The 26,836-nt window shown below is 31.5% G+C and overlaps 2 protein-coding genes and 1 long non-coding RNA gene across 4 annotated transcripts; 1 reads left to right on the top strand and 2 right to left on the bottom strand.

The window, feature by feature from the left end:
- The first annotated feature begins 1,033 nt into the window (after window positions 1-1,033).
- On the top strand, window positions 1,034-2,507 carry LOC149494849 (uncharacterized). The gene is made up of 2 exons (XR_016321633.1): window positions 1,034-1,511; window positions 2,227-2,507. It is a non-coding gene; the product is annotated as an uncharacterized LOC149494849 (long non-coding RNA).
- A 2,064-nt stretch (window positions 2,508-4,571) lies between these two features.
- LOC105637032 (Alg9-like mannosyltransferase family) lies at window positions 4,572-14,428 on the bottom strand. Its single transcript, XM_012220432.4, has 9 exons — window positions 13,554-14,428; window positions 13,045-13,162; window positions 11,309-11,413; window positions 10,904-11,190; window positions 8,689-8,970; window positions 8,382-8,583; window positions 7,919-8,070; window positions 7,652-7,814; window positions 4,572-5,250 (listed from the first exon to the last, which is right to left on the bottom strand). Exons 1-9 carry the CDS (start codon window positions 13,799-13,801, stop codon window positions 5,170-5,172), a joined length of 1,638 nt encoding a protein of 545 aa, XP_012075822.1. The 5' UTR covers window positions 13,802-14,428; the 3' UTR covers window positions 4,572-5,169.
- Window positions 14,429-16,422: 1,994 nt separating this feature from the next.
- LOC105637031 (UDP-Glycosyltransferase superfamily protein) lies at window positions 16,423-25,319 on the bottom strand. Of its 2 annotated transcripts, XM_089724280.1 has the most exons (10): window positions 24,864-25,319; window positions 23,998-24,166; window positions 19,519-19,671; window positions 18,809-18,925; window positions 17,976-18,169; window positions 17,788-17,893; window positions 17,526-17,673; window positions 17,283-17,422; window positions 17,020-17,186; window positions 16,423-16,930 (listed from the first exon to the last, which is right to left on the bottom strand). In XM_089724280.1, the coding sequence occupies exons 3-10, from the start codon at window positions 19,583-19,585 to the stop codon at window positions 16,637-16,639; spliced, it is 1,233 nt and encodes a 410-aa protein (XP_089580406.1). In that variant the 5' UTR covers window positions 19,586-19,671; window positions 23,998-24,166; window positions 24,864-25,319; the 3' UTR covers window positions 16,423-16,636. The 2 variants fall into 2 exon arrangements, with proteins under 2 accessions (XP_089580406.1, XP_020536119.1); XM_020680460.3 differs by lacking the exon at window positions 24,864-25,319 and having other exon boundaries at window positions 23,998-24,195.
- Between the last annotated feature and the right edge of the window lie 1,517 nt (window positions 25,320-26,836).

Consider the following 26,836-nt stretch of genomic DNA (forward strand, 5'->3'; position numbering starts at 1 on the left):
GTAGGAATTGAGAATAAATTATATATCTTTTGTTGGAAAATAGTTAAGTTGATAAATATGTGATGAGATTGAGATAGAAGTCAGTATATCCTATCAGTTGATAGCACTTAGCTAGAGAAATGTCATGATTTTGTTTGAAATAAGCTTGTAGTAATACCATGAATTTGTTCTCTTTAATTGGAAAGGATTGAATGGTATTTAATGGTAGAATTGATAATAATAATAAGGATTCTAAATTGGAATAGTAATAAATTTGATTGAATATGTGGATTCTTATATCAGTAAGATTACATAATGGGTTGGTGTATGAGTTTCTTATGGAGTGATGATCATTGCCTATGATAGCTAGTGAGAGAATAAATGACGATACATCAATGTAAGGACACATGATATAGAGCTAATGAGATCAATAACCCTTACTTGAGCAGATGTTATAAGTGAATAAAATTCTTACGTGTAAAGGTGAATATTAGTGTCGAATCTGTGCTTTAAGTTATGAATATTTGACTTGAGGTGACAACTTGTAGACATAGTATGATTCACGTTTAAATTAACTTTAGGGATGGATTTATCTTATAATCATCTTACCCTCTCTATAAATTAGATTTTCTTCCCAGGTCTGTTCATTGGTTTGTCTTAATTATTAAATTTAAGAAAAATCAGATTCACCACTCTGACTAACGAACTTGCAACTTTATGTGAGAAGCATAACCACCATTGTCGTAAACAATTATTGTATCCTAGTTTCTTGTTATTTTCAAAATTCAAGGACGAATTTTTTTTAAGGGGGGAAGACTGAAACAACTCAAATTTTTATTTTCAAAGATTTTCCAATTAAATTTAATAAACCGACAGCTTGGAAATTTATTTTAATATTTTAATGCGAACACTGTGAGAAACCGAACCGAAAACCGATTGAAAAAGTCGAAAACCAATCGAAAATCAAAGATTTGGGTCGAATCGAACCGGTTCGACCCAAACCATCTAGAAAATTCCCTTTCCTTTTTTTTTCCAGCGCTGCACCTCTCTACTCCTCACCATCACAGCAGCGCCTCCTCCTTCCTCTTCTTCTTCTTCTTCTTCTTTCTTTCTTTCTTTCTTTCTTTCCCTTTTCTTCTTCCTCTCTTCTTCTTTCTTGCTGTGACTGCGCCTGCGTCGACCTCAGCCAGCAACAGCAGAGGCGCGATCCACAGCCAGTCGCACCGCCTCCATCGCGCACAGCACCGCCTCGCCGCTCCTCCGCGCGCCACAGCCAGCGGCTCCACCTGCAGCAGCGCTTCATCCTCAGCCAGATCGCAGCGCCACAGCTCCTCGAGTTCATTGCGCCACCATCCTTGCTGTCCAGTAGATCGCGCCACTTGCTCGCAGTCCCGATGCGCGTAGCTCCGATCTAGCACGCGTAAGCCTTTCCGATCTAGCAAAATTCAACAAAAATTATACTTGGGATCGCTCGGGTCCATCTAGTGCTCCTCCCGGATAGAATCAAAACTAGAGCTTCGCTCTCCACCACAGTGAGTAATAATAAATAATGCATATCAACACTGCATTTGCATAACATTACATTTTTATATATTTACATATTGTATTTTCTCATATATATTATGTTATGATCACTATAATTATACTTGTGCATAATTGTGCATTTGGATGAAATTGGTGTATTATGATAAATGAATTGTTTGATTATTTGTGCTGTGTATATACTGTGCTCTGTTTGTGTGGAGTTGGGATGAAGTGGGTCACCATGGGTTTGTGAGGACGGTCGATAAATAAGGATCCTGATGAACTGATGAAAGTGGACCGTCGGCCGGGTAAATGGGAGATCGGCGCCCCCGTGTGCACCTGATGAACTGATGAAATGATGTTGATGATATGGAAAAGAAAAGAGAGAATGTAAAAATAAAATATTGAGAGGACTGGTCAAGTGAGGATTAGACCGGTCGGCCAGATATGGGGGATTGGCTCCCCGGGTGCACATGTTTGAGAGGATGGGCTGTTTGAGAGGACGGCTCGTCGGGGATTTAGGTGACGCCACTGACTAATTTCCACGTGATGTGATTATTTGAAGGTGATATTGTTGTGGGTGCTGATATGATGACATATGAGTGACTGTTGTGTGTTCATTCAGTATACTAGGGTGCATTTTGCTTGCCTGTATGAGGTGTGTATTATTTATTATTATTCACTGAGTTGCAAAACTCACCCCCTTCTCTCCAAACCTCTCAGGTACTAGGAAGCAGCTGATTCGATTGAAGCTCTGCAATCTTCTCCGCAGAGTTATAAATGTAAACTTTATATTTTTGTTATTTAATTTTGGTTGTATAAGTTACTCTTTTATCAGATTATTATTGAACTCCGCAGTTATAGGGTTGTGTATTTAAATTGGGCCTTATTGTTAGCACTACGCTATAAATTAATTATTGTGTAATTAACTGTAGGTAAACTAGTAAGCCCTTATTGTGATTATGAGTTATTGTGAATAGGCCCTGGTTAAATTTTATGTATTATTTGATATTGGGCCAGATGTTTGAAAATTTTATAAAACTTATATCTCAAGTCATATGGGCTTACTGTTTTGTTGAAATTAGGAGAATCATGTAGACAGATTGAATAATTTAGGCTTACTACGGGCCTCGGGGGCCTTAAGCTTACCTAGGCCCTAGTGCCGGTCCGGCCCACGGAAACGGGTCGTGACATATATATTTCCTCATAATTTGTAAATAGTGCCTTTTTCTTGTAAAAGTTGGTGATTTACAAAATAATAGATTTCATTTTAAAAATTTTGTAGTATTTCCTAATATTTTATAAGAAGTGACTTTTTATCAAATGTTCTTAAAATCCAACCGAATATTGAACCGACGTCATGACTGGATCGCGGTTGAATTGGATCAACAGAGTTCAACCGGGTTTTATGATTAACATAATTTATAATTTAAAAAAATCATTTTTATAAAAAATGTGTAAATACATTTCAAACTATATATATAATATTATTAGTTGAAATTGTATTTTTACAATTATAATTATATTTTACAATTCTGAAACATTAGTTTATTTAGTTAGAATTGTTTTTTTTTTTTTTCATTCAAAGAAAATTATTTTTTATATTATTATCAACATTAATGATGAGAAATTAAATCATTAATAATATTAATAATATTTCATAGCATTTTAATAATTAAAAATAATAATAATGTCATTAATATTTTAAAAATATTTCAACTTCTTTTTTAATAAATAATAAAATGATTCAGCTTTTTTAATTTAATTTAGATATTAATGAGCTGATATTAATGACTTTTTTAGTTTTTAATAATTAATAAAATTAATGTTATCATCAATATTTTTTGAAGTAACAAAATTTTTAAGTTTTTTTTTAATATTTAATTAAATTAATAGTATCAATAGTATTATTTTAAATTAGTAAATAAAAATAATATTATTAATAGTTTTAATCTTTTTTGTCAATAAATATTATTATTTTTATTGCTTAAATAATAAAAAATTAAATGAAAAAGTGAAAGTTTTAATTGTTTCCAACTTCCAACGTAAATATTATAGAAAGTTGGTCCAACGTAATAAATAGCACAGAGAACATAGAGTTAAACAGTGTAGAGGGCTATCAAAAGTCAAATTGATGCTATTAGGAAAAAAAACCCAGTTCATACTGGGTCACTGGGTTTCTGAAATTATCCAGGTTTGTCCAGTTCAACCTGGTTTTTATGTACCTGAGTTTTAGTGTTAAACCAGATCGGACCAGTCACCAGGATTTGCAATTGAATCGGTCCGACCAGCCAGTCTGATCCGATTTTAAAAACACTACTTTTTATTGTAAAAGTTGATGGTTTACAAAATAATAAGTTTGCATTCTAAGGAAGGATATATCCCATTAGGAGACCAATCAGGCCAGAAGACCCCAAGACCATCAGCATTAAGATGTTGTCTCGCAACAATAGAAGGAGCATATACCATGTGAAGGCCCATGTTGCCATTAACAACTTCCCTAGCTAAACAATCTACTACCTTATTAGCCTCTCGATACAACACTTTGACAATCCGCACCTTCTAATCCTGCTTCATAAGTTGCTAGCAGTTTTGCACCAAATTACTCGCTTCAAAACTGCAGTACACCTTTGTTGTAAGCATATCTACAGCAACCTGAGAATCAACTTGAAGAACAAGCTTCCTCCACTGGTTTTACCAAGCAACACGTAATGCTTTATAAATACCCCCATGATTCCGCCTCCAAGGAGCCACATAAACCTCCTCATAGTTAAAACAGAGTGTCTCCAGGTATTAAAATTAGGAACCAATTATTTTTTCCCTATATACTTATCAAAATGTTTTTGCTATTTTTAAAATAAATTATTTCTTTTAAAAATTTTCAATATCCATAATTTTTTTTTTATTTTTTTATGAATTTCATTCAAATCAAAATCTACAAATGTTTAATTAATCCAGACAAAATTTTGTTGGAATCCAAACTAAATTCAACAGTTGATTTATGAGAAATAGAAAAGAATTTGATTTTCTGTCATTTTCCCCTTCCTGAAATATTTGGAAGCCAAACAAGAAAGAAAAGCATTCATATCCATTCTTCATCTATCATTAAACTCAAATTCTAGCCAAACAGAGAGGAAAGAATCCATATCCATTCATCTATTATCTATCATTAAACTCAACTTCTAAACCCTAACCAAAGATTTTTTTTTTTTTTTGGTATAAACCACCGGTATCCGACCATATTACTAAGAACTGTCTAATCCGGTTCGGAGTTTAGTCACAGTTAAAATTTTTTGCCCCTCCCTATAGGTGAGTTTAGTGGAGATGAGAGATCTTCTCATATTCCCAGCCTGTGTTGCCAACTGAGCCCCCACTCGTAGGTAGAGATGATAATATTTAAAAACACAAAATGACAATATTACAATAAGAAATTTAAGATAAAGAAAAAAATAATAACAAACAATTAATCATCTTACTACCAAACGGTGAGCCAACTGCAAAATTCCCTGATGAAGTACCATGCCACGGACTTCAGCTGTTTCAGGTATTAAGTTGTTAACACCAATACCTCGTTCAATAATTTGGTCTATTGGGGAAAAAAGGGAACATAATTCTTGGAGAGCAGAGTCGATTAGTGTAAAGAGTGGTCGGGGAAAACAATTGTACTTAATCAGCTAAAGCATATACAACAACTGATGCCTGAAGATCACGGTCCACCTTGAAATGAGCATGGAAAAACCTTCTTATCTGCCATTTTATTATATATTAGACTAAAAAAAGAAGAGAAAGGTGATGGAAAGAAAACTCATATCTATACTATATATAAACATAGGAATAGGGGGAGAGAATAATGGAATTACCTATACTAACCTTAATGAAATTTTAGAAATCCTAAAATAACCTTAGTAATGACTAATTAGAAAATTATATTTTATTAATGATTGGATATAGTTTATTAAAATTATTTTTTCAATAATTAGATATAGATAATTAAGCATTTCAAAATTTAATGAGCATTATATATACTTTAAACATTATACATTAATTATATTAATTTAAAACTTCTACCAACCATAGCTGTAACGAACAACTATATCCAAAGATTCATAACAAGATACATTTGAAGATGACCAATGAACTTTCATCGAACTCTTTCAAATCCTGCACATCAATATGCATCTCCAAACCCATAAGAGAAGAAAGGAAGGATGCTTACGTACTACAGGATTATTAGCTCCAATCGTTTTTTGAATCAAGATACTCGAGGAAGGGTGTAGTTATGCATGATAATATTTTCTTGTGTAGGACTTGTATTTTCCTTTTTAATAGGGATCACATAGGCTTTTTTTTTTAAAAAAAATTGCTTTGCATCTTATGAAAATTAGTCTATCATATTTAATATTTAATTAGAAAGTTTAATCCAATTTATAATATTATACATTAATTACAAAGTTTTGTCCCATTCTAATTAGAAATCAGAATCCTATTATAGTAAAATTTTGTACTATTATTCCACTATATATATGTTTATTATATCAAACTTTTCCGTTCCTAAGGACTTGTTGAGTTTGCAACTATATCTTCTCATGCAGTAAGTATAATCCTCTTCAATTGCTCCGTGTTTTATATTCTCAATTATGAATGTTTAATAAACTTTCACCTTAAAGAATGAGGTACAAAAACAGGAATGAACTATAGTTACGGTGCATTGTTTATTGTTTCTGGAATGACAAATAAAGGCACATGATATTGGGTTGGTTTTTGAAAATTCTTTACAGTTGGTGAGTGTTTTTTGGTTGATTTCATGGCGACCATATTTATTAGATAATTTAAATTTTATGACTTTGACGACATCTTAGTTAGGGTTTTGACCTGCTTTTACTTGATGCATGCTTTTGTGTTACGATATTTATTGTTTCATATAAAATAGAAAATAAAATTCATCAGAAATATATATAAAATATAAAATTGTGATATAACACAAATACTAGCAAACTATATAATATATTAAAAGAAACTTTTTTTTCTAAAAAAAAAAAAAAAGTAACCATAAAATTAATTATATGCTCATAGACTTTAGCAAAAGTAAAAAGAAAAAAAATAAATCAAAATTATAAATGATAATGGTTATCTATTTATAGTTTATATTATTCTATAATATAATGGTTACCAAAATTACAAAGGATTATAATTTTATTGATTGAAAAAATAAAAGTAATTTAACTTTGATTAGTTATATTAATTTTCTATTTATATCTAAATTATATTGGATAACTAAGAAATTCTATTATATACTAAATAAGGTAGTATCTATTAAATATGGTAAAAGTATAATATTTTCAAAAATTTTAATTTTATTAGTTTAAAGAATAAAAGTAATTTAATTTTGATTGATTATATTATACTACATTAGGTACATGTTAAATATGTTAAGAATATAATATGTTTTATTATTATTTTCATTAAATCTTCAATTTGATTGGTTATGATTATTTTACAAAGAATACATGTAATTTATTATTTTTATTAAGAAATATATTTTAAGATTTATTTTTTTATATAAAATAGAATAAATATTACTAGAAATATATATATATATATATATATATATATATATATATATATATAAAATAAAATTACGATATAACACGTTATATTAGCAAATCATATTACATATTGAAATTATATTTTTCTCAAAGAGCAATCATAAAATTAAAATTAATTTTATGCTAACAGAGTTTAGCAAAAAATAAAAAATATATATATATCAAAATTATAAACGATGCTCTAAAATAATGATTAATATATTAATTATTATAATAGTTATCTATCTATTATATATTAATATCTATAAAATAATGTGATACTTAAGTTAAGCTAATCCTCATTTCAGAAATTTTGTTTTTTTTTATTTTATTAATTCATAAAATAATTTTTTTTCTACTTTATTAATGTTCTTAGATTTTTACTAATATAAATTGTTCATAATATTATAATTTGTAACAAAAAATTAATAGAAAATTATATATATAAATTAAGTTCCATTTACTTGCAACGAATAGAAATTAACGAATACAAATAACGTGCAATGCACATGAAAAAAAAAAAAAACTAGTAGTCAATAAATGAGCAAAAGATTGGCATTTACCTCTTTGAAAGAATGTGAAATCAGAAAATCCTTCAAGTGTCTCTCCTCTGATTCAAATAATACAACATGACTTGGCAAAGACAAGTTTTTCGCCAATTCTGATGTGAAACCAACAGGATCCATCATGAAACGGTCTGACTCATCTGGGTTTCCTTTCTCTTCACTAGAGGATGAGATACGAAGTTAAAATGAAAATTTCGAACAACAATATCCCAAGACAGCACAAAAAAGAAAAATATACAGCAAATGAATTGACAAAGTTCAAACCTTGGTGAGCAGTCTAGAAAACGCATTGGTATATTGTGATGGAGAGTGGAGTAGTAAGGCGTGGCATGGCAAGGCATTAGGAATAGTATACTTTTCACTCTTTCATTGTGGGCTTCTTTAGATAGATAGATCAGTACATCTTCGGTTCCCCTCTGTCATGATGCTTGAAAGTATCAACAAAATAGAAAACCATAAAGAAAGTGAACAAATATCATATTAACTTTTTCCCTCAGAGTTTTCCTTTCCACATCCCCTTCTGTCTACTCTTTCTTGTTGGTAAAATGGATGCTTTCTCCTATGTTAATTGCACAACAGTGCGCGGTATGCATTTAAAAGAAAATGAACTACTACGACCAATCCTAAAATTTCCTTAATTTTGAACTTTTAACATTATAGCAATGAGCCATATGAGATGTTCAATTAAATAGATTGTAGTTGGCTAGAGAAGAGGCAACCCACTTACCTGATGAACCAAACTCATGTACAAGGCCATTGGAATATTTGTACATAACAAGAAGATGACAGCAAATCCCACTTTCGACAGACATTTATTATGACTCTTTGAAGAACCTTTCCTATCACCATTAGGAGAATCAGGTCTTGCCATCACAGATAATGCATATCCAGAGAATATCAAAGCTACTGGCAGCACAGGCAACACAAACCTATAGTTCATTATATCATTAAGGATGAGGTAAATGTATAAACTTGAGCTGATCAGTCAAGGGAATAAATATCTCGTGTACAGGAAAAAAATGCCAGTAAAGTACCTGAATTCTTTGTGACCCAATATGCTGTAAACAATTAAAACCCATGCAATAAGACCAGAAAGTTTCCAACATTTAGACTTGATGCTGCCAGCTATTGCAAATGGTAAGAAAGTGAAGAGCATTGCAGAAAATCCCTGAGAGAAGTACCAGTGCCACTTGTGAGTTCCATAATAATCTCCTCCAGAAGAAAGAAAATTGAACTTCAGAAAATTAAGTGGTACTATGACCCATGAGCCATACATCACACGATCCAAAAAACATGAAACACCAAGCACCAAAGCCCTGATACAGTAAACCAACTATAAGATGAACAATATCATAAGGGCACACAAACAAACCAACTATAAGATAAACAAAACCATAAGCACACAAACTTGTAAGCGACAGTAAAACAATGAAGTCATATGAATGGTTCCGAGTAATTCTATAACAAGCAGAAAATGCATTTTAATGAAGTGCTAGCTGTAGATCTTATTCATATAGATTTGTTGTGCATTAAAAAGAATCACAATCTCAAAAGTCTACACATTGTCCATCAGATAAAACCAAAAGGAAAACAAAAGACAGCAACATGGTACCTACTTGCAACATTTGCCTACTAATTATGTAGTTAATGCTTATATAACATGAGTTTGATATGTTCAAGTGATGCGGACAGGGAGCTCAAGGAAATTAAAATTAAAAAATCAAGGAAATTAAATAAACAGTTTAGATATCACCAGCGACATATTTGGTACATTACTGATTATGAGAAGCTCAGTTAGTAAACTTAATTAGGCCAAATTAGTCTGCTTTGATATTCTTTAAGCAAAAATTTGCATAATTCTATCTTTTAATGAGGTAGGGGGCAACATTTCAATTTCCAGGTGCAATAGAAAGGCTGCTAGTCTGTCCTAAGTTGGCAAAATAGTCTTTGTTTTCCTTTTTGAGTATTAATGCAAGTCCTTATTGATTTAAAATAGCAATAGTTCTTCTAGTTTGGGACCCAAATAGCATTAATCAATATCTTCTATTCTAGCTGCATCTAGGTATGAAAGAGAAGTATGTCAACCACAAAAGATGATAGTGAGAACACAACCACAAAAGATGATAGTGAGAACACCAAGAAACTCAAAATTAGAACTTCCAAACTTCGAAGACACAGTAAACCTTACACTATGTTGTGATTGGCTTAAGAATCATGCTTTGGTGCGTAAATCTTAGCTTGATTCCACAGTATCAAATTTTGATTGGTGTAGACATTCACCTCAAATGAAGATTAAAGAATCAAGCAACTCAGAATTATACTATTTAAAATTTGGTTCATTTAGGATGTCATACATTATTTCAAGTCCTTTTGGTAGTCTCATTTGAAGTCTTCAACTGTGTTTTCCTGTTTTCTAACTTTGCTGGAAAAGCTGTATATTTTAGGAGCATTTATTTTCATTCCAAGTCCAAATTTGTTGCCAATGGCATTATTATTTAAAAGTTTTACTTCCTAGTCCCAGATCTGAAGGATCTAAGTATATAACATATTAATGCTTGCAATCTCCTTATTTATTAGTTTTCTTGTCAACAAAAATTTCTTGCAATCTTTGGGATTGTGTGATGCAATTCAATTCTAAGTTTGATGCAAAAAGGAACCTTGGGTTTGATGCCTACAAAAGTTTATGTGTGAAGCCTAAACTTTTGATTTACTGTTCAGTTCACAGGTGCTATTCACAGCTCCTTAACTACTTTGCAAAAAGCCCTATGATTCATTTCCGGCCAAAGTGGCAGCTTTATTTCTGTCATTTGCTGTCTATTCTTGGTAGCAATTCTATTTGTTTACATAAGCTTCTGCTCTTTCCCCACTCTCAAATAAACCAAAAATTAAGACAGAATATCAGTCCTGCAAGCTGTCCTACATCAATCAACCTTTTAAATGCTTCTCCCTTGTTATAGCATCTAAGATAACGTTCAGTCATAAATATACAGCCATCAGGACATAGAAATGCTAAATTGACAATTTGTATGCTTCAATGTCCCAGTAATTTTTGCACTCACTCAGTTTTATATATCTGATAATGGATGAACTGTACAATAAAATTAACTATATCATAAAATGATGATTCTGCACAAAGGCAGGGAAAAATTGACAAGAAACTAAAAGAAAATGAGAAATTAGGCATTTAACAAAAGAAAATAAATATAATTTGGAACAAGATGAGAAGTTGAAAGACACATGAACACTTACCCAATGGGAAACACCTCCAGAATAATGAATTTCAATCTATCACGTGTGACAAACAGCTCGAGAAGGCCAACATAGACCCAGATAACAGCACTAGTTGGTCGAATTGCACAAGCTAATGCTGCTATGATCAAACCCCTCTTCCTTGAAACCAATGGCACTTTATTAGGAGCTTCTCTCATACAGGGCCAGCAGTATAAACCCACAATTGTAAGAACAGTTTCCAAGCTATTGGACAATGTACGGTTGAAGCAATAAAACATGAACCAGTTTGTCAATTGAGAGAACAGCTAGAGTACAGTTAAGCAAATGATCTTTTGACAAACATTTTTTTAGTTGATACGAATGGAAGTGAAATACAGATCAACTATAATTTATTATGAAACACATGGCATAGCTGAAGGATACTGCCCAGTTTGCTACAGAATGATTGAAGAGAGCACATGAAAATTTGTACAAGTATAAATCACCAACTGCAGAGAACAGGGCTTGCAGCAGCCGTGGAGCCTTGGTCTACAAAGCATGAGAAAAAAAATACAAGTGCACATTTATACTGCACCTCTGAATAGTAACAAAAGAAACCACATCTATCCACATAGCGAAAACTGATTTCATTTTGTGAAGCAACGAAAGGAAAAAGAAGCTAGTCAATATCTGCTAAAGAGGGTGAATTAGTAAGCAATTGTTGTGATATTCCAAGTGACTCGTACTTGCACTCAATTTTTCAGAAAACTTCATAAAAAGTAACAAAAAGCTGGTAGGTATAGCTCTGGAACAGAAATCAAACAATAAATGTAAATGGTATGTGGCATGCATCATCACATATTTCAATTTGACATATCACACTCTATCACATTTCATCTATATCATATAACTAAAGGCTCAGATCACAGACATTATGTCTTTAACAGAAGCAAGTAGGCAGGACCTGAACCAAGAGCCTACCAGATCAAGGCACTACCCAGGGACACAATTATGAAAAGCATCTACCAGTTTGATTTCATTTTGGGTGGCTCTGATAAAAGCAGCTAAACCAGTGAGCGCAAAGACATTGGTGGTCTCAGGATCACATGAATTTATCCTGCCAAGTCCTTCCTTACCAAATGCTCCTTAACAATGTTATAAATGTGGCATAAACAAAGGAGTATAGAAACGACCACACATTTTTAAGCATGAAATTATTTTAACAAAATGTGAATTTGCTAGCCATGAATAAATTTAGAGACCTCGAGCATACAATTAATCTGAATGATTGAATTCATTGGAGAAATTGGAAAGAGTAAATATATGTATGAACTATAAAGTGCAGCAGCCAAGTTGAAAGAAAGTGATGAGGGAGAACTTCACAAGCAATCTTATGCCCAAAAATACCATCTTCATTGATATACAAACCACTTAGTCATGGTAAGATAATTCTGTCAATCACCCTGATTCATTCTTCCATCTAAAATTGTAATATGACTGTTGAAATAAATAGAAAAACAAAGCAAATTGCACTAGCTTCAAGCACTCTGTATCTTACTCTTAGGACAGAAACTTTGCAAGGTCAACATCAACCTGAGCTGCCATATCCACAAGGAATTTCTCCACCTTACAAAAGTCCCCCATGTATCCATTTTCTTTTCCACTTTTTCTCCAACTCTATTTTCACTCTGTGGTTTGTGTCAGTACCATACCAATTCACTTTTCAAGAATGTCCCCCATGTATCCATTTTCTTTTCCACTTTTTCTCCAACTCTATTTTCACTCTGTGGTTTGTGTTAATACTATACCAATTCAATTTTCAAGAATGTTTTTTTTTTTTTTCTATCATGAATAGATTTGAATCCATGGACCTAAAAGCCTTTTTTTCCCCTTTCCTGAATCTAAAAGGCAGTTTACAAGTATCAAAAGCCTTCTTTTTTTTATTTCCTACTGAATCTACTTCAGCAACAACGACAAAACAACATAAATCATAGAAATTGATAATTCTAACTATTGTTCATACACGAGAATAACTAAATATATCAATACATTAGAAAAGGACAACAATTAAATTTCAGCAAAATTTATTTTAATCACACAGAAAATTTACATAAAGTAAACCAACCAACAACTCACTTCATATTAAATATCATAAAAGAAAACCACAAGGGTTATTTTACCATGAACCATGGAGTATCAAGACCTAACAATGCAAGAACTTTGAACAGCAAAGCAAACACCAGTGGATGCAAATAACCGCGTATCCCCTTTTTCCACTCCCAAGTCAAGTGACCATACCTGCCATTTAAACACATCTTAATCACCACTTCTAAAGAACTTCCATTTCCAAAGCTTTTGGCTAAATCTTGATATTGTAGGAGGAATTAGGATGTTCGCATAATTGAACAGGTTTAAATTTGTACTGAAATGCCATGTTTGGCCTGCGTCTCAGAGGCTTTCAGGGAAGCATCTTTAAGTCTAACTGAGCTTGATTAGAAGAATAAAACAATTTAAAATATACTCACCAAAATACAATACGTTTCATGATAATGGAGAAAAATGTACTTTAAGGATCTAAAACCAAAGATTAAACTCAAAGTGCTCACCGGTTCAAAAAATTAATAACCTTAATTCTGCTACCAAAAAACAAGAAGATATCATCCAAATAGAAGACAGCTGAAAGATTTACCCGAATACAATGTGATGAGCAACTTCGAGGGCTTGCCAGTGCTCATCTGGATTAAAATACGTTTGTATCAGCAGAGAATTTGTCAATCGAAATGCGAGACAGAATGCAAAAATGTTCTTTGGAGACAAGAAGGTGTTAGATTTCTGAAATATGTTTTCATTGCTTAATCCTTCTCGTTTGGAGAGATTGGTACTCTGAGATTTGACTTCAGAGGACGGCGATTTAGCTGCACTTTGCCTCTGCCTCATTCTTCACACCACTGGCAACAGGAGAAATGAATATTCTCACATTAAACTCATAATCCAATAGGAGGCTGTCCCCGGAGGCCTTCAAGGTTTCTCTTTCTTCTAACCCAAGTAATCAAACAAGTCCCTCTGTCATCTTCCCTCCCAATCTCAAACCCATTAATTTCTCATTAATGGCACAACCAATTCGCTAGTAAATGCAAGGGTAGAGACTGTAGATTGGAAGTGAATTCAACAACAAAGAAAAGGCAAAGAGAAAACTCAAACCTTGAATCAAAGAAGAGATCCAAACTAGAAGAGTGGTTTAATGATGAACGTTTTGGAAAAAGTAGAATGTGGTTCAGATAAGCAAAAAAAGTCAGTGTCTAAGGTATATTACTTTGATAGATTCTTGAATTACCCAGCTGATACAAAGGGTATTTTACTTTTTATTTCATCAAAATTCGATAGAATCATAGAAAACCTGGATTCTGGGTTTGGAAGAACAGTTAATTGAGATATGGAAAAGAGAACAAAAGAAAACTAGTATATATATGGAGAAGAGGAGTTAGCGGGAGACGGAGAGACAGCGAGCAGAGAAATCAAAAAGGGTGAGGAGTTTGTGTCATCAGCTTGGGTTACTTTTTTTTTTTTTTTTTTTTTTTTTTTTTTGAGAGTTCAGCTTGGGTCACCAAAATATAACTCCCAAAATTTTTTTTTTTTTTTTTTTTTTTGAGAGTTCAGCTTGGGTCACCAAAATATAACTCCCAAAATTTAAATTATATTGAAATTAGGACTTACACATTTCTATTCTGAGAAATAAATATAATATCTCTAACTTATATTTTATTTCAGTGTCCGACGATCAGTTCAAAAAAGTGTCTAATTACCAGTAAAGAGCTCATTTTTTGGACGAAATTACCTAACCATGCGTGAGCATTCTTTCAGTTAATTCAGTCAATTCGATTAATTCAACTTTTGGTGAATAAATTTTCGGTTAAAAAAATTTTAATTTCTAGTCATTATTTAAAAGTTAATGTAACCGGATTAATTAAATTAATTGACTCTCAAAATCACGTCGTTTTAATTAAGTAGATAACAAAATTTAAAAATATTTTAGCTTTTACTTTGATTATATAGTGATTAATAACTTCGATTAGTTTTCAGTTAAAGTCGATTAATCATAAATTTTGTTTAAATTCAGTTAGTTAATTAAGTTTTCATTTTTTTTAACTTTGGTTATGTTAATGATCAAAATTAATTTGCCCAAAACAATTCGATTAAGTTCAGTTAAAAAATTAATTCAATTAAATTTGATAAAGTCAAAAAATTTTGGTTAAAAATGCTAGTCAAACTGCTCGAATTGGCCGACTGCTCACCTCTAGTCGTAATAGTGAGACGGAAGTATAAATAAGAACGTCATAGTTATTTTTCAAATATGGACGAACTTAAGTGTTAATTCGAACATAATTTAGAGATTCGGTTATATTTTATCTTTACTATTAATCAAGCATAGTTGGGTCTCGTCATTAGTTGGGAATAATTTAACTAGAGGTATATACCCTCTCTTTATGGAGCAAACTAATAAAATAATATTTATTTTATTAGAGAATAAGATTTTTACCAATAAAAAAGGTTTTTTTTTCTTTAATTGATAACATTTTTGACTATTTATTGGAGAAAAAAATGAAACAATTTCTATCGTCCACACTAAACAAACTTAGTTTCAATAAAAAAAGTGAAAACGATTTCTATCGTCCACACTAAGACTGTAAGACAACTTAGTTTCTAATAAATATAGTGAAAATGATTTTTATCATGCACACAAGATATAACATTTAATTTAAGTTACCGGTAAGTAACTGCGAAATTTAAGCTATCCATATCAATATTCATTTAAAATTTTACTACTCGTATCTGTTTAAACTCATTCAGATATCTATTTAAGTACCCGTATCGAAATCCGTTTTAATTTTTATTATCTTTATTCGTTTAAAATACTTTTATATTGGTAGGATACCCGCGAATTTTAACTATCCAAATTCGAATATATTTAAAATATAATTTTTATTAGTAGTGGATAAAATACTCGTGGGTACTCAATAGCAGGTAGCGGATAGCGGGTATCCAAATATCTATATCCGTACTCTACCCGTATCTATTACAGATAGTAATTTCACTATTTGTATTCGCTCCAAATCTATTTATAACTATTCATGTTCTATTTAAACGAATCGGAGTGTTGCTCTACCCTAAAATATCCACCCTTTCCATCCCTACAGTGACCTAATAATAAATTCAGGTTTGTGAGGAGTGGAGTTGACAATTACCCTAATGTTTAATGTTTTTGAGTAACACCATAATAGTTACTGTGTGAAAAACTTCCTTTTGACTATATTATGTATTTAAAAAATCTATTAACCTAAGATATTTGTTCCTCTTAGATTCTCTGAAAAGCATCTTCAAATTTGAGTAGATACTTAAGAGATTTCAATTGAGAGAGGCTTGTAATAATCGTCAACTCCTTGCACCCTCCCAAATCAAATCAAAAGGAATGGATGAGGGAATGTCGATCAAATTTTCAGAATCTGAAAGGATAATTTCCTCTAGCTTTGGAGCTGAAGATAGACATGGAAAACCAAAAAAAAACAAAACCTTCGAGGACACTGCACATTAAATCAAGGTTTTCATCCAAATTGAAACTCTCAACAATGCTAAGAAATCTTTTGTTGCTTTGACAAGTGACAAATCTCTTGAAAACAAAACCGACTACCAATAGATACTCTTCTCAATCAAAAGCATCTTGTATGAATTAGTTATGCACAATGGTTGTGTTGTCATTTTCAGCTACTGTAATTCCTAGTCCTCCTTAATACTGGCAATGTCGACGAGGTATTGATTCAAATGCTGCCCAAAAATCTTTGTCGAAAATGACTCGGTAACATGCTGTCGTGCTTGTTCCCCCATTCTCTTTGCCATCTGAGGATCCTGAATGAGTTTAGCCATAGCCAGAGAGAAAGCTTTAGGAGTAGATTCGCAAAGAAATCCTGTTACTCCGTCCTTAACTGTTTCTGTAGGACCCCCACTGTTGCATGCAATAACAGGTTTATATGCTGCCATTGCCTCCAGCGGAACAATGCCAAAGTGTTCATCCTACAATTATTGTACAGTTTTATTTAGAAAAGAAGAAAATTTCATGCTTCAATATGATTATTATGATGAGACTAGTTATGGTATTGGACCTTTGGTGTATAAATGACACTCAAGCATTGAGAAAGAAGTTCATTTCTTTCAACCGTCGAGCAAGATGTGATGAAGCTAACCCGATCAGACACTCCTTCCCTTTCTGCTAAGCTTTTAAGTTCCTCCAAGTATTCAACGTTTTCTCTCAGTCGCTTATCATACCCACCTGAAATGAGAATTACAATATGTACAACTTCATGCTCAAGCTATACTGGAAGCACAATCCTATTAGTACTTAGAAAGGAGGTAGTCAAAGACTTGCCTGCAATAGTCAAAGTGGCCTCAGATACATTATCATTTTGAAGGGCATGTTCATCAAGGGTGTGAAGCATAGCAAATGCTGAAACTGCTAACTCTATGTTCTTTTTCCTTTCAAAACGGTTGATAGATAGAAAATTCGACCTATGCCACATTAAGGATAAAAACATAATGAAATAAATTCTTTGTATATCGTTTCAAAAGAAAGCCTAAAGCTATTCAAGATACATAAAAACACGTCAGTTACTTGTAAGAATGAGGTTGATCAAATTGGTCCACGTTGACAGCTGGGTAAAGAACCGCAGGCCGAATTCCTCGTGAATGAAGATGCTTGAATGTCTTTGCAAAAGTAGATGCAGTAAATTTACTGTTCACAAGTATCATATCAGCCATTCCTATGGACCCCAAAATCAATTTGATATTAATTTAGCAGTTGTTTGTAACGTATAACTTTATACAAGAACATATTTCACATGAAGAGTACATAAACAGAGGTGAAAGAAACATACCAGTAGTAATTTCTTCTACAAAGTCAATGGGTTTTCTATATAATCTTCGGAGAGTGGTTGTGTGTTGAGCTAGTAACAGATCCGGAAAATGACAATAAAATACCACCTGAATCAATTAGACTTATAATATGAAACCCTGCTACAGCCACAACCTTAAACAACAGATGAAGTAAAAGATATATATCTACCTTAGTTGATTTTTTAAGTTTCAACAGCGGGATGACAACAGAAACCTGATCTGCCAGTATGACATCAAATGATGGCCACAAGAACACCATGCAAAGAGCAACAAAAATACACCGCAGGTAAGCACATAGTGCGTGTAGGTGGTAAAATATATGTCGAGGTAGAAAAGAACCATATACAGTCACTGGAAAGGTACCTGCACAGAAATTGATATTAATAAGCATATCATATGATTTCAACCTAATACAAGACGCAAGTGGTAGTAAGAGATAAGCACAGAGGCATAAACAATTCCCTTCTTGCAAAGTCACCAAAGAACGGCAGCATTTGGTTCAAGATGTATGTTAAATACTTTCACCACCCCACTTCCTCAGCTCCAAGAAATAGATAAAGCGAGAGAGAAAAAAAAAATAGCCCTTTTTTTTTCATCTCCTTGCAGTTCACTTTCTCACTTTTCAGCCGGGAAAATTCCTTAATTTCTTTGCAACTTAAAATGAAATTTGGTGATAATTCTCGGTTTATTTTATATATTGAATTGAGTGCACAATACTAATTCCTAAAAATAATACAAATATATATCAAGCAAATTCCAGTGCACTAATATTTGGTTGATAAAGCTTTTCATTGCTTCGGTTTAAAATCCATTAAAGAAACCGTAAGTTAAAGTAATTTTTTTAAAAAAAAGTTTGCCATAAATATACTATAGATGTAATTAGCCAACTTAAAGGCCTTCTCAAATAAACTGGAATATCGTCTTCTGATTCTTACAATACATAAATTTTGAAATCAGAATAAACTAAGACTTATCAAGCAATAATAAAATAAAGTTACCTACCAGCAACTGTTTCCTCAAAGCATCTGTTTTTATCATGGTGAGCTGTAAAAACATGAACATTGTGGCCCCTGGAGGCAAGTTCAACAGCCGCATCAACAATTAATCTTTCAGCTCCACCTATAGATCATTGCAATGTGCTAGTAAGATATACTTGAGATATTTCATCTCAATACCATCATGCTTCACGCATAAGGAAAGTTTCATTCAAGAGTGTAGGTTGCAACAAAGATTCAAATTTAAATGCTTGATTGCACAGCAAAAAAATCTATCTTGTTAGAAACAAAGTAGAAAGCAAAGTCAGAGTAAACATCTACATGAAATAAAACTACGTGCAATCTTCAAGACACTATTATTATCCAATTCTAAAGCCACCATCACCCAACCCCACTATGTTCATGGAAGCAAAACCAAAACCAATATAAATTGATTTCTTTCCACCAAAAAAGCACTAAACTCATTTCTTTTAGGAAAAAATAATAGCCCTGCTTCCAAATTACAACTTTCATCTGACATGAACATTTCAAATTATACAATTATTTCAAAAGAGAGACACCAAAATATGTGTTAAATCAAATAATCTCACAGCATAAACATAAATGATAAGTTCACTTCTCCAATTAAAATTTGAGACTAACAAAATGATTGTTCATATCACCTTTTATCATATAACATACATAATAAGAAGAAGAGAAAGTAAATGATAGAATTACCTATACCAAGGTCTGGGTGTATAATTGCAATATTCAATTTTGATCTCCTTTTTCTCTCCATCTCCATTTTGCTTTTGTGGATTACAATATTTCCTTTTTTAAGCAATATGTAGATTAGGTTTTACGGCGTCTGCAAGGCTGACCTAACATTCGCTGTTAAGAACCCAAACAAGAACAAAATTAGTTACCGCACTCATTTAGGGGATCTGAAAGAAACCCAAATTCAAAAGATAAAGAAAGTCAACAAATAGGAAAATTTTCGAAACACAGAGACTACATAGAGGTTTCATTTTCTTTAAGAGTTAAACTTACTATTTCATTTTACTCATTCATATATGTATTTACCTTTTGTTTACTTTTTGTTCCTTTTCTTTTCTTTTATTCTAATTCATTTTCAATTTAGAAAGAAAGGGAAAACAGGATATTGTGGTGTATTTCTTTCTTTAAAAGGTAAATTTATTAGATTTAGTTTATTTAATTCTCATTACCTATTTTATTTCTTTTTAACTAAAAAAAATCATTAAATTTTTTAAAATTCTTTTAGAAAATTTAATTATTTTAGTTGGTCTATTTTGAGTTGCTTTCATTCATTTTCTATTCAAGAAAAAAAAATTTTTGCTCAATTAATTAAATTCATCAATTTTTATTCGCTTATTTCATTTCCAATTTCACGAGAAAATATTTTATTTAGGTAAATTTATTTAGTTCCATTCACTAATTTTTCTTTTGTTTCTTTAGGTTATCTTCAAATTAAATATAAACAAAACAGCAAAATTTAATTATTTTAATTCATCAATTTTAGTTGCTTTCATTTTGTATTTGAAAAGATATTTTTGCTTAATTAATTATATTCACCTATTTTTATTTGCTTATTTCATTTTTAATTTTGCGAGAAAATGTTTTTGTTAACTTTATTTTGGTAAATTTATTTAGTTGAATTCACTAATTTTCCTTTTGTTCGTTTAGGTTGTCTTCAAATTAAATATAAACATAACATTAAAATTTTGTGGGCCATAATCAGATTGAGTGGAAGGACTCTTTCTCTGGAATCCCTTTCCATGAACTCTAAAAGAAAGAACCACAGCTGCCATTTATTTGGCGCTTCATCATTTTTCTCACTCTATCGCCAGTATTATCAAGCTCCAAGAGCCAAAATTCAACTATTTGTCAATGTCTTCAGTAGCTAACAGAAAACACATTCCAATTTACTGCAACAGAGGTTCCAGATTGATGAGTGTTCTTTGTCTTAAAGCTTCGATTTCAAAGTGATGTTCACCCTTTTATTTTCTTTGATTTTTTAAGATTTTTGATTTCATTCAATTTAAAAACACACATTAGATTCAGAGCTATTTGGTCTCAAGAAGAAATCCAATAGTATCTAACACTCACTTTTTAAGAACCTAAACAAGAATAAAATTTGCCACCCCTCTGACTTGGAGGATGTAGGGGAAGCCCAAAATAGAAGGATAAAACATGTTAACAGACAGAAACAATTCAAATATAGAGTGAGGCTATGAAGGGTTACTCAGTAGCATTTTCCATATCTTTTACAAAGATAAGAGAATAAAAACGGAGAAATGCATGTGACTGTAGGAAGGAAACAAACATAAAAGAGACTTCAATCTTGCTTAGCTGAAACCTATAGAAACAAATATTATGGTTTATACCAGCCAAAACTGTGCCCATTTGTAAACAGCAGAGGGCTGCAAATAAACACAGCTTATACTTAGGAAAAAGCATCCGCATTTTCAAAGTCTGGGCTGAAAATAAATTAAACTATTCATGAACAATTTTGAGACTTGATCTAGTATAGGCTTGTTTAAGCTCATTGATAAGCATGTTGAGTTTTACCTGCTTTGGACTCAACTTGAGCCCCACAAACAGCCCACTTAAGTTTTGCTACACCTCATCAACCAGCTCATTGCAGCTTTGATGGAAAAAAAAATTGTAAATGCTATATTTGAGGAGTTCAGAAATTAAGTACCTCGAAACATTTAAAGGTCTTTTGATTTTCTGAGATCTAAATAAAAATAACTTGTTCTGAAATCTTGGCTAAAAAAAAAAGTTTATTTGTTAATGTTTGATTAATAAAACAGCCAAGCATAAGCCAAACGAGGCTATGCTCAGATGGGCTAGTTTATTTAATGCGCTGGGCTAAATCTGGTAAAAGTTGATTGTGTTCCCATCAAAAAGCACACATGCATGAAACATATACATCTAAAGATAAACCAGCCTTATAGTACAGCAAATATTATGGGTTATGTTCAATGAAATATACCAAATTGAAACTACATTTTTAGCTGGAAAGGAAGGCTTCCATAAAAGCAATGCAAAGAGATTTCTACTAGGAATTTGTAAAGACAACAATAGAAGAAACCCCAGAAAATCTGTTGACATAAAATCTTTAAAATAATTCATCCAAAAGGTACTTTTATTTCTGCTAATAAGTTTTGAAAGTTCTAATATTTAATCTTGGCAGATTTTTATATGAAATCCTTAAAACTAGAAATCAGAATTGTCCCACATAGGTGAAAATGAATACATAACTACTTCAATATGATAGAAAAATCAACAAATGATTCTAAAAAATTAATAAAAAATTACTTTATAATTTATATTAACTCTCATGCTTGCTCTTTTATAATGGGATCATAGCATATTACCAAGACATTTTTCTTTTTCCATTTTTGCTTAAATTTTCATTCAATGATGAAATTAAGATTGCCTATGGAAAGTTAAAATTCAGGTCAAACAACGAAAATGCAAGAAATGACTCCAAAGATATAGAAGTAGAAACAAGCACAACTAATCAATCAGTTTTTGACGATTTCACAATCTCATTTACTATGGGTTCATGAAACAGCAGCAGAGATATAGAGAGACACATTTTCCTAGAAATGATGAAAAGAAAACTTTCTTGAAATGGAAAAGAAATATATAATTAATTAAACAGTAAAACCCAAAACAAATCAACAGAGAATTTGCATATAAAGATTGAATTGTAGCGCAGGGTTTAACGATTTGAGTTGGTTTTTACCTGAAGAGATAAGGTTGATGCAGATCAGAAGAATTTTGGTGGTCAGACTGGTGACTTCTTACTAATTTAAATCTCCCTTATCATTGTAAGCAGGTTTTTTTAGTTTTGTATACTGCTAGTACTGTGTTTTCTAATGAAATCAAATCTTATTCATATCTATGAAAGTAAATCCTATTCATATCTATCAATAAAATACATGTGCTGATAAGAAAATAAATAAATGGCTCACTCAACCTTAAAAGTTGGTAAACTCAACATGTTTATCAAATAAGCTTAATCAATCCTTTAATAAATCAAGTCTCCAAGTTCTTTTCTTTTTTTTTTTTTTTCCTTTTCTTTTTCCTTTTCTTAGGGAATCAGAAACCCTTAATCAACCATTTTTACTTCTTCAAGGAAAACGATCTTGTGATGTCATGGAAACAACAGAAGTAAAATTCCTTTCTGACGCAAGCCAGCTTGGAAAACTTGAAGTTTTAGGATCAGGGCTAGGATTTATAGAAATCAGGAATTAAGTCTTAAAAACTAATATGGAAAATTTGAATTTCTTTAAAAAATAAACGAAAAAGTTGAAGCAAATGAAAATAAACTGCTAGCATCACGCTATAACAGTAATGGGATCTAGTACTCACTCAGGGTTAAAATTACATGACACAACTCAAAGATAAAAACATTATCTGCTGTAATATCAACTGAAAACTTAATTAAAAAGCATTACGATCTTATAGACCCAAACTGCTATTAATGTCTACTTCACAGGACACTACTGATAAAACTTTACCTAATGTGACTTTGATATTAGTCTTCACCCTTCAAGGATTTTAAGAACCAAAATAAACTAAAAAGGATTACCATTATCCTAGACCAATAAGAACTCTAAAATGACTTCAAATCAGTATAAATTCTTCCTAAATAAAAAAGGACACAATTCCAACCAAGCTGAAATTTACAGAATTGCCTCTACGATTTAGTTCTTGACTAGCAACTTTTTTATTAAAATTGACACGTAAATATAACTCTAAAAGGACTAGAAATGATCTACAATATGCAAAACAAATTCTAGATAAAATCTCGAATAGAACTCTAAAATTCTTGAGCATTTGAAGTTGAATTTGAATTTTCTTGGCTTACTGGTCCACATCACTTTCTCATCAACCAATCAGTCTCTTCAACCAGTTTGATATTAATCAATTGAAGTATACATTTGTGTATATAAGTGTTATTAAGAATGATCTAAGTTAATAATTTTAACATTGATTTTGAAAAGAAATGTCATATCTGTTCGATAAAAGTTCTAAATAACTATCGTTGGGGTTTACGGTATATGATTGAAATCCCGTTTAAGTTTGTTTCCTTACCTACAGTCAAATGCATTTCTATGTTTGTATTCTAATAATGCTAACAGATCAATTTAAGAACAAAACTTTAAGACAAAGAACACTCACCGATTTGGAACCCTTTTTTCCGCAGTAAATTGGGATTTGATTTCTGATAGCTCCTGAAGACGATGATAGTCAATTGAATCCGCTCTTGGAGCTCGATAATAACAGCTGTTGGGTTCGTACAGAGATGTCTTGGGAGGACGAGTCCTCCTAAGTTCTAATCAATCTACTACTAGAAAATAAAAATATAAAAAAAAAAAGGAAAAAAAAGAACTTTCATTATTATTTGTTTATATTGAATTTTGAAGATAAACTAAGGTATAATTATTATTATGTTCCTGTATAATGTCATAATTTATTAATCAGTCCTTATATAATGTCATAATTTATTAATCGATCCTTTTTTTTTTTTATTATATTAAAACATTCTTATATATGGGCTCGTGATACTACTTGGTCTTTTATAATAAAAAAAAAAAAAAAAAAAACCATCAGTCCAAAAAATATGGTATTAGGAGAGAGAATAAAATTTTAATACCAAAATACCCTTAGCCCTTTTAACAATTTATGCAACAAATTCTTATAAATAAATAAAAATCTGCAACCAAAACGAGATCTGATAAGTGATAACACACAAGATCTCCAACCGATTTTCTATCGACAATAAATAATAAATTACAAGATTTGTTCTCCATTTACATCTCTTTTTCCAGGAAAAGTTCACAAACACAATAACCAGAAGCTCACACTCAAACCAAGCAAAAGTTAATCAATCAATAAAATAAATCAAAGTTCAAATGACTTACTGTTTGAAATTAAAAGCTTACAAAGTTAATCGAAGAAAAGCTTAGAAACACAATAATCAGGAGCTCATAATCAAACCAAGCAAAAGTTAATCAATCAATAAAATAAAGTTCAAATGCACTTACAATTTCTCTAATTACTGTTTGAAATTAAAGTCCTTTTTTTTTTTTTTGTCCAAAACTTCACATATAGAACTTGCTGAGAAACTTGGGAAAGAGAGATAATCGAGATTAAGACATCACTCAGGGTGTGATTCCAATCTCTGGCAATTTCACGCTGTTTCCGGCGGTTCCAGTGTTGATAGCGGGCATCAATTGGTCTCTTTCATCCTTACGAGCAATTACCCTCTGGAAATTACGAGGTTCAGGCCAAATTTGTGAAACCACCATGAATGACGGTTCTAGGTTCCTGTTACGCCCGTTTCAACCAACTAGAGGGCCGATCTCGCCCAACCAACACCAAAAATAAACTCCTCGATAAATTCGAGCCAAATGATGTGAAGGACGCTTAATTCTGGACAGCTACGACTTTTCGTCCACTGTAGACGGCAGCGTCAGCAGCAGTCTGGCGACTAGGCAGTGAGAATCCAGTAGGCAAAAAATTGAGAATTTGCACTGAACTTGAATCTGAAATTCGATTTTTAATCAGTATAATTTAAGATTTAGTTTATTAAATTTAATGTAAATTTCAATTTTAGAAATTATTATTACTGGGTTAAAATTAGTTTTCATTAAAAGAATTAAGAATTAAGAATTAAGAATAGGATAAGGGTTCTAATAAATTGAAGCAAGTTATAATTATCGCCATAAAAATAAATTGAGAACCTTGATAAATATGAATTTGTAGTATGAATTTTAAATAAATTAAATACTTAGTCATAAGAAATATTATTATTAAAAAGGAAAGTAATTAGAAGTATGATTAAATTACATTGGTTCCTTAATTTAATTTGAACCAAGGACTATCAGGATTATAACCAATGAGAAAATAAATTAGAATTATGTTATGTGAGCTAGGATGATGGTAAATTAGATTATTTAGAGGACATTACAATCTAGTGAAAGTGCTAATTTTACTAACTAATCCCAGATTTCATTAAAGGATATTATATTTCGATTAAAGTTAATCAAATAAGGAATTTTTTATATTTATATATATAAAGGATTTATTGTTTGATGACCGGTTAAGGAAATAAATCATATTAAGATGAAGTAGAAATATTTGAGGATGTATTGAAATTAGATTGAAGATTATTTTAATCTATAAGGTATGAATTGATTGTAAAATTACTGTTTATGGCGGTTGGATATTGGGATTATTGATTACCTGAAGGATGGGCTATATGAGTAGTAATCGATAAGTAAACTAAATAGTTGATACTTGAACAGGTTGAAAGTCCTATTTTAGATGGAAATGCTGTCAAAAAAATATCGATAAGATTTAGATTAATCATGTAATTTCTTATTTAAGAAAAGTAATCTATTTAATGCAGTTTTTTTTTTTTTTATATTTGTGTTTTATCTAGATCGTCCGAGTTTGTCTATCGCTCCTACTAGTCAAAATCTAAACGAAGGCTTACTCCTTCTTTTATCACTGTGAGTAACAATAAATGATGCATATCATCATTTGCATACATGAATCAACCATTCCACATATATATATATATACACAAATGATACTTAGCCTTACCCCTTTTAATACTATATTATAAAAAATAATATTTTTTTTCTTATGATCTATCATATAAATTATAATATTATAAGTATATAAGAATTATATATATTTATATACATTTCATAATTATACTCATATGTGCTTATTGATCTCATATGTAATTTATTATATAATAATGAGTTGATTGGATTACTTGTGATGTGATAATGACATGCCTTGTTTTCGGGTGGAATTGGAATAAAGTGGGTCACCATGGAATTGTGATGACAGTCTGGGACCATTGGCCATGTATGGGAGATCGACTTCCCCTGTACATATGATGAAATATAATATGAATAATATGGCAAAACCACATGGTGGTCTCCTATTAGTAATAGAAAAGAAAGAGAGAATGAAAAAATAATGTGAAGACTGGTCAAGTGAA

Source organism: Jatropha curcas, chromosome 7 (genome assembly GCF_041381405.1).
Source record: "Jatropha curcas cultivar XTBG-Jc1 chromosome 7, XTBG_Jcur_1.0, whole genome shotgun sequence".
Classification (NCBI taxonomy): domain Eukaryota; kingdom Viridiplantae; phylum Streptophyta; class Magnoliopsida; order Malpighiales; family Euphorbiaceae; genus Jatropha; species Jatropha curcas.